Genomic DNA, 14,929 nt, shown 5'->3' with positions numbered 1-14,929 from the left:
GCTTCGGCCTGGCGGTCGAGCTGCGCGCGCACTCGGCCGCTGCGATTGGTGCTGCCTGGCGGCGGGGCGCGGGGCACGCTGGGACGTCTCGCTGGCGGGAGGCCACGGGCTTTCCACAGCGCGGGGGAACGAGAGGCTGCAGGATGGTCAAGCTGACGGCGGAGCTGATCGAGCAGGCGGCGCAGTACACTAACGCGGTGCGCGACCGGGAGCTGGACCTCCGGGGTGAGTCCGGGGGCGTGGGCGGCCAGTCCCCAGGCGGCACGGAGCCGCCTTATTATCCGCGCTTTGCCGCGTGCACCGAGGGCCGGAGCTTGGCCCGCTGGCCGGTTGTGTGGGCTCCGACCGGGCTGCGCAGGGAACGCCGGGCCTGATTCTTGCCGTTGTTGCCAAATGAGCATCCCGTTAAGCTCTTGGGAGCCTTGTGTTAGCGCCGCGCCTCTTGACAGGCACGGGTGACTTCATTACTTCCTGGTGCCTACTCGTGGGGCTCTGTTAGGCCTTGCTTGGCTGTTTCGCCGCTGGCTCTGTTTGAGGGCCCGGAAGAGCGGCTCATTAATGGTTGTAACGCTAGTGCAGGGCGAGTGATTGGTTCTTAATACTTGCCGCCAGATGATATTTTGAGCGTAGACAGGATATGCGTTCATTATTCCTAATGTGAGGGAGGAAACTAAGTCCCCGAACAACCGCGATTGTTTCCCAGTATTTTCTACTTAGTAGCTTTAATTGTCTCGCGTTTCCCCTATATGTAGACGTTTTAAAAATTGAACTGTCACCCAGGCTTGCACCGCCGGGTGCTGTGTGTAAGTTGTGGCAGCCCTCGCAATTATTCAGATTCCTGTACTATTTCAACCTTAGCAAGACTTGGTAAGATACTGGGAGGGCGGCTAGCTAGTTGGCATTTCAGGAGACTGCTTTAAAAAGGACGTGATAGAGCAGCTTCTCTGAGGATAAGACCATGCTGTCGGAGCCTGAGATTAGTTCCCACGGGGACCTATGGCCTCGGAGCAGCATCGCTGCGGGATCTGCTTAGATTTCTTGCTGACCTTTGGGAAATCCCAGTGTTTTGTTTTGTGTTGAGATGGAGTCTCGCTTTTTCGCCCCAGCTGGAGCGCAGTGGCGTGATCTCGGCTCACTGCAACCTCCGCCTCCCCGGTTCAAGTGATTCCTGTGCCTCAAGCCTCCCGAGTAGTTGGGATTATAGGCGTGAGCCACCGCGCCTGGCTGATTTTTGTATTTTTAGTAGAGACGGGGTTTCGCCATGTTGGTCAGGCTGGTCTCGAATTCCTGACCTCAAGTTATCCGCCTCCGCTGGCCTCCCAAAGTGCTAGGATTACAGACGTGAACCACCGCGCCCGGTCCCCAGTATTTTTATTTTGTTGAAATAAAGTTTCTTAGAGAAAGGTTCAGTTAAAGAGCAACTCACCACTTTTTTTTTTTTTTTTTTTTTTGAGACGGAATTTCGCTCTTGTTGCCCACGCTGGAGTGCAATGGCGCAATGTTGGCTCACTGCAACCTCCGCCTCCTGGGTTCAAGCGATTCTCCTGCCTCAACTTCCCGAGTAGCTGGGATTACAGGCATGCGCCACCACGCCCGGCTAATTTTTTGTATTTTTAGTAAAGACATGGTTTCTCCATGTTGGTAGGCTGGTCTCGAACTCCCGACCTCAGGTGATCCTCCCGCCTTGGTCTCCCGAAGTGCTGGGATTACAGGCTTGAGCCACTGTGCCCGGCCCAACTCACCACTTTTGATGATCTCTGCCATTTCTCTTTATGGAGTACGTGCAGTGTTGAGAATACGTATTTTGATGCAGTACGTGTAGTACAACTCTGAATTGTGTCCGTTAACTTTGGGTAAGTTCTTTTTTTAGTAGACCTTGCTTCTTCAGAATATTTCTTTTCTTATAGTGCCTAACACAATAATTATGCCCAAATTAGACAAATTAACATTTGAGTGTTCATAGATTTATTACTGTATGTAAACCATTGATCTTCAATTCTGAATTGGAGCAGGGGGAGGGGAGAGAACTGTCGTGATATGTTGAGGCTGTTCTGATGGGTTCCAAGAATCTGGCCTGTGGAGATGCAAGAGTGGAGAACTGTTGTCCACCATGTTTGAACGCTGTTTGGGCACTGAGACTAAGCAGCACAAAGTGTAAATTCCTGTTGTGCCGATTCCACTTAACTAGCCCAAACGACTTAGAACAGTGTAAGGCACCTTGTAAATGTTCTTATAAATGTTAGCTACCTATATCACCCATTATTATTGTCCTTGTTGTCATCAGATTGTAAGCTTCATGGCACTGGGGACTTGAGACTCGTTCAGCGTTTTCTCTCTAGTATCTTAAACAGCGGCAAGTCATGCGTGACATGACATAGATGCTAGGTAATACTTCCTGAATAAATCAAAGCCTGGAGTCAGATACTATGAAATACTGCTAATGCTTTAAGGGGCAACTGTTTAGTTATATTAATACCTCTTGTGTGTTTTTTTCCTCCATTTTATAGGGTATAAAATTCCCGTCATTGAAAATCTAGGTGCTACTTTAGACCAGTTTGATGCTATTGATTTTTCTGACAATGAGATCAGGAAACTGGATGGTTTTCCTTTGTTGAGAAGACTGAAAACATTGTTAGTGAACAACAACAGAATATGGTAAGTGTCTGTAGGGGAAAGTAATTTTTTCCCCCAGGGTAAATGTTGCAGTGTTCCCTGAAGAAGTTGTAGCATGTGCTACCGGTTAAACCTACATGTTTCTTTTTCTTTTTCTTTTTTTTTAAATATTTTTTCCATGATGGAAGCCACATTTAATACATGTTTTTTCTTAAAATGAGAAATGAACTTCACTTTTCCCATAGAGATCCAGAGATTAACCTGGCATTAGTCTAGTCTTACTTGTATCTGTTCAGAAATCATGTATTTTTATTTTCATGGTAAGTTTCTAATTAAAAACATGTTGCTTTGATTACATTTTGGCTTCTAAAACAATTATCAAAGGGGTCATAGTAAAAGGATATGTAAAGGTAACAATTATACTTTTGACTGAGCGTCTCTGCTATTTTTTTTTAACTGCAACTAATTTCTAGACTTTTGCTTATTGAAATTGAGATCTTTTTTGACCCTGCCTTCATCAGCTCTGTGTAAACTTTATTGGAAAAAAAGCACTTGGTGTATAGATAATGTCTTTAAAGGTACTGGGTGGTGAGTTGGATTTCCTTCAGATAGAAATATTTCTCATAGGTTAACCATTCCCCTATAGTATAGTTGTTGTGTCTTGTACCTGAGCTGGGAATCCAGAATTATTTGTATTTCTGTGCTGCCTGCACAAAAAATCATGAAGTGAGTTAAGTAGTTTGTGCCACCCAGGAGTTGCACCTTTTCTCAGGTTCCACTAGATGGTATGACAGTAGAATTAGCCCCCGGCAGTGTCTAAAATCCCACTTCTGTTGCTGACCCTGTGGCCTCAGAAAAGGGTTCTTCTTTTTGCTTTGTTTCCTCTTTGTCAGGGTGTTGGAAGAAGGATCTCTAAGTGTCTCTCTGAGATCCTCTGAGCAAGGAGGTACATAAAATTGTTAGCTTATTTAATTTTCACTTTTACTAAGACTATTTTTATTTTAGCCGTATAGGTGAGGGACTTGATCAGGCTCTGCCCTGTCTGACAGAACTCATTCTCACCAATAATAGTCTCGTGGAACTGGTAAGTTGCACAGAAGGAAAATGTATTTGGTGGGTGGGGTTAAAGGTACTATGTGCTTCCTACAGAAAATTTACAAAATCTAGAAAATCTCATAGAAAATGATCTCAGTATCCTCTTTCTTGTCTTTTTCTTAATTCAGGATCTGGGCCTTTTGGGTTCTGCAGCTGTTTGTTGCAAATATTTTCCTACTCTTACTTGCCTTTTGACTTAGGATGTCTTGTTAGAGAAGTTCCTAATTTAGGTGCAGCCCAATGTATCAACTTCTTCTTTATTGTAGCCCTTTTGATGTTTAAATTTCCCCTATTCCAGGGTTATAAACTCCCATGTTGTTTTCTACAATTGCAGTGTTCAGCATAGTACCAGTAACTACAGGTGGCTACTTAAAATTGAGATGTGCTAGAACTATAAAATACACACTGGATTTCAAAGACTTAAGTGCAAAAAAAAAAAGTAAACTATCTCAGTAATTTTTTTATATCGATGTTGAAATGATAACTTTTGGATAATAGGTTAAATGACATTATTAAAATTAGTTTCACCTATTTATTTTAACATGGCTACTAGAAAATTTTAGATTACATATCTGACGTGCATTAAATCTTGCTGAACAGTTCTAGTCTAGAAACCTTGTTTTACTCTTCACGTTAGATGAACAATCCACTTGGAACTGTTTTTATGCTTTTTAAATTTCTGTTCTGTGTATCCAATTTTTAACATAATTGAGACACTGTATATTGTCTTGTAACCTAAATTCTTCACTTGAACACTGGATGCTTAAATTTATATTGTAGGCCAGGTGCCGTAGCTCATGCCTGTAATCCAAGCACTTTGGGAGGCTAAGGTGGGAGGATCACTTGAGCCCAGGAGTTCTAGACTAGCCTGGGCAACATAGTGAGACCTCGTCTCTCTCTATAAGTAATTTTTTTTAAAAAGGCCGGGTGCAGTGGCTCATGCCTATAATCCCAGCACTTTGGGAGGCCGAGGCGGGTGGATCACGGGGTCAGGAGTTCGAGACCAGCCTGGGCAATATGGTGAAACCCCGTCTCTACTAAAAATACAAAAATTAGCCGGGCGTGGTGGTGGATGCCTATAATCCCAGCTTCTTGGGAGGCTGAGACAGGAGAATTGCTTGAACCCAGGAGGCAGAGGTTGCAATGAGCTGAGATGATGCCACTGCCCTCCAGCCTGGGCAAAGAACGAGACTCTGTCTCCAAAAAAAAAAAAAGCCAAATGTGGTAGCGTGCATCTGTGGTCCTAGGTATTCCAGAGGCTGAAGTGGGAGGATCGCTTGAGCCCTAGCCATCAATTGAGGCTGCAGTGAGACATGATCATGCCTCTGTACTCCAGTCTAGGCAATAGTGCGAGACCTCATCTCAAAAAAAAAATTGTATAACTTAATTTTGTGACCTAACCTTCCTCCCGTATTTTCCTGATTGTTGAGAATGAACTGTGTTCCTTTCCTTGTGGACAAGGTCCATAGCATCCTTCAGATTCTCCAGGAGATGCTTGACTACAAACATAAGAAAGCACTGGTCCATGGCCATGTCCTTTCTGAAGTGTGTGAAGTATTCAACCCGACATACATATTTATAGGCAATGTGTGTCATGATAGGTGCTGTTAGAGAAATTATAGTTGTATTTAAAGCTCTTTGCAAAAATGAAGACTATTGGGCTTATCAGTTATTGAGAGAGATACGTTAGAATCTCACAGCATGGTAGTAGATCTGACTATCCTTGAAGTTCTGTTGATTTTAGTTTTGTATATTTTGAAGTTGCCTTATTTGATACATACAAATTTTAAATTATTCATATGTTTCTGGTGAACGGAAGCTTTTTATTATGTTGTGACCCTCGATCTCTATTAATGCTGTTTACCTTGAGGTTTCTTTTACCTCAAAACAATCTTTGTTCTGGTTAGTTATATGCATGATAAATCGTTTTCCATCCAAAATTTGCTTTCAGCTTTTCTGTACCTCTTGTAGTTTAGATTTATCTCTTGAAAACTGTGTGGTTGGAATTTTTTTTTTTTGAGACGGAGTGGCTGGAGCGCAGTGGCGAGATCTCAGCTCACTGCAACCTCTGTCTCCCAGGTTCAAGTGATTCTCCTGCTGCCTCAGCCTCCCGAGTAGCTGGGATTACAGGTGGGTGCCATCACATCTGGCTAATTTTTGTATTTTTTTTTTTAGTAGAGATGGAGTTTCACCATGTTGGTCAGGCTGGTCTCGAACTCCTGACCTTGTGATCCACCTGCCTCAGCCTCCCAGAGTGCTGGGATTATAGGCGTGAGCCACCACACCCAGCTCTGGTTGGAATTTTTTACAATCCAGTCTGAAAGCTCTTTTAAGTAAATTATTTATGTTTAGTCTGTTTACGTTTATTGTAATTACTGGTGTGTTCCAGTTTGTCTTCTCTCTGTTCTGGGGCTTTCTGTTTGTCCCACCCATTCTTCAATCCTTTTTCTCTCCTTTACTGTACATGCTCTCCTTCTGTCATTCCATTTTTCCTTCTAATGGTTTAGAAATTACTTACTCTCTTTCAGTCTTGAGTTAGCATCCTAGGAATTAAAACACACATATTTATAAAAGTTTAAAATTAAATGTTAAGATCACTGTACCATGACCTTCAACATTTAATTTTAAACTTTGACACCTTTACCCTCCTAAAAAATACAGTACAGTGACCGTCAACATTTCAGCACCCTTCAGCTTGTTACATATTTATTCTTTTTTGAAACCCATTACTACATCACCGTTATGTTTTACACTGTGTATGTAACAAATGTTACCACTTTGTTCTTTATTCCTTTTTGGATCATCTTCAGTGGGGGTAAAACAGTATCAAGCTCTAGAGCTCCCTCTGGTGGTTTTTGTGACATATTTGAAGATGGCAGCTTGCTTTTTGAGAATTTCTGGCTCTGCTCTCCCTGTTTTTATCTGTACTTTTTTTCTCACTGTGCCTCTTACACACACACACCCCTTCCCCATCATCTACCCAATTTGTGCCTGTTCCAGCAGTTTCTCTTCAGGGCAGGGCCATGTTGGGACATGATTTCTATTAAGAGTGAGGGCCCAAATTGCTCTTGCCCCTGCAGCCCTTATCACAGACCCCTGTAGTCATTATTGGAACATGCTGGTCTTGGGCCTGCTTTTCTCAGTCACTGGAGTTCTCCAGTTTGTCAGATGGCTCCTCGCCTCCCCTCTGCTTCTTCCTGTACAAAGGCCGTCACCCTGCAAGCCTTGTTGCTCTCAAAATGGGTTGTCTCTACTTGTTCCTATTTTAGAGTTATTGGAGACTGTCTTGCCATCTAGCTTGGTTGTAGCTGTTGACCACAGATTTTTGTTTTTTTGCTATCTTTATTGCACTATGTTTTATGGAACAATTGGAGAAGATTAAAAAATCACCCTGCCGACCGGGCGTGGTGGCTCATGCCTGTAATCCCAGCTCTTTGGGAGGCCGAGGCGGGCGGATCACGAGGTCAGGAGATTGAGACCATCCTGGCTAATACGGTGAAACCCCGTCTCTACTAAAAATACAAAAAAAATTAGCCAGGCGTGGTGGTGGGCGCCTGTAGTCCCAGCTACTTGGGAGGCTGAGGCAGGAGAATGGCATGAACCCGGGAGGCAGAGCTTGCAGTGAGCCGAGATGGCGCCACTGCACTCCAGCCTGGGCAACGGAGCGAGACTCCGTCTCAAAAAAAAAAATCACCCTGCCTTCTTTCCATTAATTCGATCATTTTTAAACTATACTATTCCTTGTCCTTGCAAATTTTATTTAAAGAGATTTGCAGGGGTAGCTAGGATAAATGTACCTTCTTTCAAAAGACAGTATGCCTTTGTTGTTCTTAGACACTGAAGCTGGCGCTAGCAGGAAAGCCCACCTTACACCAAGATTCTGGCTTGCAGTTCCCAGTGTGAATAGGTTGCTCCAGAGTCCCATCAGCTTTGCCATTGTTTTCTTTTCCAAATCATTGCTCAGCAGCCACTTTGAGATTCCTGTAGGAAAGCAATTTTTTATCTCCTGCTATCGAGACAGAAGCTATTAATGCCAAGATTTTAAGTTTAAGAAGCTTAAATGTATTCACCAGTAGAAATTATTTAAACATTTGTGATGTGCTCGTATTGGGCTTGGTGCTAGAGAGTAAAAATTAAGTAAATAATTAAAAGACAACTTGCTTCAAAAGCACTCTCCATTTCAGAATCTCAAAATAGCGTGTGGTATTCGTGTTCTTACCTGTGGCTATTACTTGACAGGGTGATCTGGACCCTCTGGCATCTCTCAAATCGCTGACTTACCTAAGGTATGGGAATTACATATTGTGACAAAATGAAGCCCTTTAAAATAACATTACTTTTACCAGCCTTGACCTTAATGTAATCAGTTAATTAAAAAATGTGGCACATATGCACTATGGAATACTATGCAGCCATAAAAAAGGATGAGTTCATGTCCTTTGTAGGGACATGGATAAAGCTGGAAACCATCATTCTCAGCAAACTATCGCAAGGACAAAGAACCAAACATCCCATGTTCTCACTCATAGGTGAGAACTGAACAATGAGAACACTTGGACATAGGAAGGGGAACATCACACACTGGGGCCTGTTGTGGTGTGGGGAAGGGGGGAGGGAAAGCATTAGGAGATATACCTAATGTAAATGACAAGTTAATGGGTGCAGCACACCAACATGGCACATGTATACATACGTAACAAACCTGCAAGTAGTGCACATGTACCCTAGAACTTAAAAGTATAATTTTAAAAAAAAGTGCCTTTTCCAAAGAAAGATTGAATATATTTCCTTAATGTTAAATTGTTACAATGTTGCAATGTGAAGAATGTGAATGTTCCCTTGATTTATAGTTTCCTTAGACTATTCAAACAGACCTCTTGAGTGCTGTGCCATGAACAAGTTTGCCTTTGCGTTATTCCTTTTCTTGTAGTATCCTAAGAAATCCGGTAACCAATAAGAAGCATTACAGATTGTATGTGATTTATAAAGTTCCACAAGTCAGAGTACTGGATTTCCAGAAAGTGAAACTAAAAGTAAGTAGTAATCTGCTGCTTGTGAGTCATTATAGAGTTGTGTGTTTTTCTTTATATTTTTATTACTGATTATTAAAATTGTCTAAATGAGTAAATTTTACCATTAGTTTGTAATAAAAGTGGGAGAGAAAATGGTACATCAAATTTTTTTCTAATAGCAGAGTTTATGATAGAACTTTTAAGTTGGAGCTCTTTTATGTAATGCTGGCTATTCCAAAGTTTGCAAAATGTTGAGGCCACGGTGAACATTCTTAACAGTGGATTGTCTGCTTGGATACATTCCCAGTGGAGAATTTAATGTAACCCACTTTTGTGCAGCTCTGTTTGTTAGAATGATTTTTCCGTTTATTAGGAATTCATTATTTTATTATTCATTTAATTGCCTTCTTAGTTCCCTGGGATCCCCTCCTTGGAACTAGGAGAATGAACTTTCTTCAGGGAGCTTTACCAAAGAAAGAAGACTACTGTGTCTTCTCTTAATTTGAAATTGCTTTTTGGTATTTTCACCAGCCCGGAGTATTGTAGGAGAGTTCGCTTCCATGTCTTCTGAGGAATGCATCTAAATGCATGTGGTATTCCTATTTCCATTAACTCTGTGTGTGGTGTCGCTGTAGGAGCGTCAGGAAGCAGAGAAAATGTTCAAGGGCAAACGGGGTGCACAGCTTGCAAAGGATATTGCCAGGAGAAGCAAAACGTAAGACACGGATATCCAACTTAACTCTTCTTCACCTTCAGAAACATGATCTGATCTGTCTGGCAGTTCGTCTCCTACAAAATTAACCAAAAACTCTGACATATTAATGTGGTATTAAATTTGAGTGCTTATAGTCCATGTACATCAATGGTCCATACATCACAAGAAATTTCTACCAGCTTAGCAGAGCAAATATTTCAGTAGTCAGTCTTCATGTGATACCATGTACATCCTATTTTCTATATAGGAAGATGAACTGGATGGTGTTTCTGAAGGAGAGAGTTCTTGTATCAGTTTGTTAACAAAGATAAGATACTACACTGGTTGAATTACTTTCAAAAGCTTTTGAAAGTAAAAGAGAAGCAACTTCTGTTGGTCTAGGTTTAACAGTTATGTTCTTCCCCCTGTTAAGTTTTAATCCAGGTGCTGGTTTGCCAACTGACAAAAAGAAAGGTGGGCCATCTCCAGGGGATGTAGAAGCAATCAAGGTAATCATATGTTAGGATTCTTGGACTGGAACGAGCTAAGATGGGTTCAGAACACCAAGCTGGATAATAAACATGTTCTGAACATTGCAGATTTCATTTTCCCAGAGTTATTAGCATACAGCAATATTTTTGTTTAAGGAAGAACTAGCATAAAGTTATTATTTGATCAGACTTGAAATTACACAAGCTAATTAATGTGGAGGCAGCTTTGTCTTTCTGATTTTCCAGAGTGCGTTTATCACTTCAAACAGTTACTTACCTTGGTATGCGGTCTCAGTGTTTGCCTTAATTTTTACTTTCAAAGATTTGCTGTCTGGCAAATCCTTTTGACTGATCAGTAGGGACCCTAGTTTTATAATATTGCCTCCTTAAATTATTCAGTAACATAATTCCAAATAGTTTTAGAACATGTGGAATGATTATTTATAAGAAGGCCTGCATCTCTTCACCAATTTTAGAAATTTGTGGTTTGGCTTCTAGTTTTATTTTTGTGGGCCAATCACATTCTTCCCCCAACACCAAAGTGTTTAATATTCCAGATGGAGAAGTTGCTGTGAATTTCTGTAGGTGATTGATACTTAGTTTTCTGGGTAGCTGATACTTGGTTGAAGTTAATCATCCATCTCCATTGCCCTCTGTCCTCCAGAACGCTATAGCAAATGCTTCAACTCTGGCTGAAGTGGAGAGGCTGAAGGGGTTGCTGCAGTCTGGTCAGATCCCTGGCAGAGAACGCAGATCGGGTGAGCAAATGGTGTTCTTTGTGCGTTCAAATTAATGTTACACTCAAAGTGTAACTCACAACCATTTAGATGCCATGACTCTGGAATGCCAGAATAGTGCCTCCTTACATCAAATCTAATATATGAAATCTCTTTAAATGCTCTTTGAAGATAAAGTATTTGATGGGCTGGGTGCAGTGGCTCATGCCTGTAATCCCAGCACTTTGGGAGGCTGAGGCGGGCGGATCACCTGAGGTCAGGAGTTCGAGACCAGCCTGACCAACATGGAGAAACCCCATCTCTACTAAAAATACAAAATTAGCCGGGGGTGGTGGTGCATGCCTGTAATCCCAGCTACTCGGGAGGCTGAGGCAGGAGAATAGCTTGAACCCGGGAGGTGGAAGTTGTGGTGAGCCGAGATCACACCACTGCACTCCAGCCTGGGCAATGAGCGAAACTGCAGCTCACAAAAAAAGAATGTAAAAAAAAAGGTATTTCATGAAGAAAGTTAAGTCACAGCACTGTGGGGGGTTTTATGTAAAAGTTGGAGGTAGCATTACTTCAGCCATGGAGTGAACTGAACGCTAGAGGTAGCCATGTGGACTTCTACCTGTATATATTTGTGTGTGTGCGTAATAGCTCAGCAGTTAGGGACATAGGCTCTCGAGCCAAGCAGTCCGAGGCCCAAATCGTAGCTTCACCAGCTCTGCCTTTGGACAAGTTTCTTCAAGTCTTTCCTCATCTTTAAATCTGAGATAACAATAGTACCAAACCTCAAAAGGTTGTCGAGAGGCTGAGAGACTGAACTTAGCACAAGGCTCAACATGAGCGAGTTTTTGATAAGTGGTAATTGTTCTAACATTTGAATGCCTGCTTTATGCTAGGCAGCATGTGGGGCACTAGGGATATAAAATAAAGAAAATACTGAAATACGTCTTACAAGTTTTGATATGAATGTAACAGGACCGCCACTTAGACTGCTGTCTTGGGGAAAGTTTCCTAGGGAAATAATGTTTGAGCTGGGAGCTAAAAATGAAAAATACATTTTTTTTTTTCTTTTTGAGATGGAGTTTTGCTCTTTTTGCCCGGGCTGGAGTGCAGTGGCGTGATCTCAGCTCACGCCAACCTCCGCCTCCTGGGTTCAAACGATTCTCCTGCCTCAGCCTCCCAAGTAGCTGGGATTACAGGCGCCTGCTACCATGCCCAGCTAATTAATTTTTAGTAGAGACAGGGTTTCACCATGTTGGCCAGGATGGTCTCAATCTCTTGACCCCGTGATCCACCTGCCTCGTCCTCCCAAAGTGCTGGGATTACAGGCGTGAGCCCCGCGCCCGGCCAAAAAGAAATTTTTTAAGACCAGTAATTCTCTACTGTATGGTTTGTGGGCCTCTGGGAGTCTGTAAGGTGAAGACTGGTTTTTTTTGTTGTTGTTGTTGTTGTTTTGAGATGGAGTCTCGCTCTGTCACCCAGCCTGGCGTGCAGTGGTGGAATCTCACCTCACGGCAAGCTCCGCCTCCTGGGTTCATGCCATTCTTCTGCCCCAGCCTCCCGAGTAGCTGGGACTACAGGCGCCCGCCACCACACATGGCGAACTTTTTGTATTTTTTTTTTAGTAGAGACAGGGTTTCTACTAAAAACACATGTTAGCCAGGATGGTCTCAAACTCCTGACCTCATGATCCACCCGCCTTGGCCTCCCAAAGTGCTGGGATTACAGGTGTGAGCCACCGTGCCTGGCCGAAGACTGTTTTTATCTAAAAACACCAAGGTGTTACTTGCTTTTGTATGAACGTTTGCACTGATGGAGCAATAGTGGGTAGAACTGCGGGCACCTCAGTAGGAGTCAAGGCAGCAGCCTAAATAGTAGTTGTTATATTCTTCCCTGCTCTGGACTCCCAGTAGAGTGCGTACCACTTTCACTTAAGAGTGTCCTGGATGCAGCAGTAAAGATAATTAAGTATCCTCGGGCACACGTTGATATTCTGGGTGACAGAAAGCGGGTGCACATGTCTGCATTCTTGAGTTAGATGGTTATCTCCATGCACTGGTGCAGTTGTTTCAGTTGAGAGGCAGCTACCTGTCTTCTCAAACATGATGAAGTGAGCCTGTCACTTCAGGGAAAACAACTGAAAATTCAAGGTTTGAAGCAAAAATTAAAATTTAGAAAACTTGTATCCACTGCCGTAACCTGCCAGCTTCCCAGTACTTTTAAGACTTTTCTGGGGAACTCAATAGTAACGTTATGTGCATGTGAATTAATGGGTGTGACATTTTTGATGTTGTGTAGTTACATGGCTCAGCGTTTGGAAGATCTGCAAAAGTCGGTGAACCACAGTTTTCCAAATGATACAAAATCATGTACGGGTAAAAGATTCGTTCAAAGTACAAGATAAAGCAAGTAAGAGTATGAAAAGTTCATTGATAAGGTTTCAGACTTTTACACTGCCATCTAACCTTGAGGAAGCTACCATTTGTCAAGTTTTAGCATAGTATCTAAAAAGAGCATCCATCATTATCTGCACAGGCTATTAAAATCTTCCTCCCTTTTCTAACTACGTGCCTGTGTGGCCAGATTTTCTTCATGCCCGTCAATCAAAATACCATATTGCAAAGGATGGAATGATGAAACCAATACAATAATTCAGCTGACTGATGTTAAGTCAGACATTAAGTCAACAATAACAATTGTTTCCCAAACAATTGAAGGAGTTACAACTTTTTTTTCCCCCTGGAATACATTGAGCAAAATATCTGCCATAAATTGTTGAACAAATGTAACATTTTTTGGTAGTTGTTGCCATATTTCCCTAATTTAGAGACAATAAAGTCATTGAACTGTTGCCAGTATCTGGCATGTAGCAGGTGCCCAGATGTTTTTGAGTATTTCTGGTTTCTTTGCCTGTGGTAGTGCCATGAAAAGCACATGAGTATAGGCTTTACCTTCACCAAAAATGAATTATTATCAACTACAATGGGAGGCAACAATTTTGAAACCTTTGTGACGCTTTTCCTTTGAAATTGACCATCCCTTCCAGTACCTGCCAAAGACAGACTAGACTGTCCCTGGACGATAAGCTCCTCAAAGGCAGGGGCTGCTTTTGATCTTTTTGTACCTACTTCAGTGCCTAACAAACAGTGGCCACAGAACGAACACTCACATGCTAAGGGAATGGATTCTCTAAAATTGATACTACTTTTGCTTTGGTGGTTTTCTTTAGGGCCCACTGATGATGGTGAAGAAGAGATGGAAGAAGACACAGTCACAAACGGGTCCTGAGCAGTGAGGCAGATGTATAATAATAGGCCCTCTTGGAACAAGTCTTGCTTTTCGAACATGGTATAATAGCCTTGTTTGTGTTAGCAAAGTGGAATCTATCAGCATTGTTGAAATGCTTAAGACTGCTGCTGATAATTTTGTAATATAAGTTTTGAAATCTAAATGTCAGTTTTCTACAAATTATAAAAATAAACTCCACTCACTGTGCTACCAAGTTGTGTGTCATGGTGCATTTGCAGTGAGGTCTAAGGACATGTTTAAACTGGAAATGCAGGAGGGCAGCGTTTTCTCGGTAGGCTTCCTGGGCTGAATTAGAGTCTGGCTCCTGCAATGTCATGACACATGCCAGGAAGGCCACCTTTTCTACTCCCACACAGCCCTTCTGTTAATGCAGACTTACCTATTGCTCCGGCTTCTGATATGACAACTGAAATGATTCCATTTTTGAAATTGATTGGTGTGTCCCACCATACCTGGCTATGTTTTTTGTTTTTTTTTCCCCCCCAGGTTGGTCTCCAACTCTGGCTTCAAGTGATCCTCCCGCCTTGGCCTTTAGTTCTATATATGTACATAGTTACAGCCTTTAGTTCTATATATGTACATAGTTAACATAAAGGTGATATGGAGAGTCTACAAGAACATTTGTTGTTGAAAGGGGCATAAGTTATTCATATTTGAAGAACACTACTGTTTCATTGCCATCTCTCCGATCTTCCTTAGCCACGACAGTCTTAATCCCATCTTGTTGCATATACTTTTGTGAAAAGCTTGGCACTTTATCAGTTAGCTCTTGCTGCAATAATGCTGTATGACAATCCACCCAAAAACTCAGGGTTTTTTTTTTTTTTTTTTTTTTTTTTTTTTTTTGAGACGGAGTCTTGCTCTGTTGCCCAGGCTGGAGTGCAGTGGCGCCATCTCGGCTCACTGCAAGCTCTGTCTCCTGGGTTCACACCATTCTCCTGCCTCAGCCTCCCAAATAGGTGGGACTACAGGCACCTGCCACCACGCCAG

The 14,929-nt window shown here is 42.3% G+C and overlaps 1 protein-coding gene across 1 annotated transcript; it reads left to right on the top strand.

The window, feature by feature from the left end:
• Nucleotides 1-33: 33 nt before the first annotated feature.
• Nucleotides 34-14,132, top strand: SNRPA1 (small nuclear ribonucleoprotein polypeptide A'). Its single transcript, XM_054450428.2, has 9 exons — nt 34-225; nt 2,508-2,655; nt 3,619-3,697; nt 7,948-7,994; nt 8,639-8,741; nt 9,356-9,435; nt 9,848-9,923; nt 10,570-10,663; nt 13,860-14,132. Exons 1-9 carry the CDS (start codon nt 144-146, stop codon nt 13,916-13,918), a joined length of 768 nt encoding a protein of 255 aa, XP_054306403.1. The 5' UTR covers nt 34-143; the 3' UTR covers nt 13,919-14,132.
• Nucleotides 14,133-14,929: the final 797 nt, after the last annotated feature.

Source organism: Pongo pygmaeus, chromosome 16, assembly GCF_028885625.2.
Source record: "Pongo pygmaeus isolate AG05252 chromosome 16, NHGRI_mPonPyg2-v2.0_pri, whole genome shotgun sequence".
NCBI lineage: Eukaryota > Metazoa > Chordata > Mammalia > Primates > Hominidae > Pongo > Pongo pygmaeus.
The sequence above is the reverse complement of the archived record's forward strand: the minus strand, read 5'-3'. Positions and strand labels throughout refer to the sequence as shown.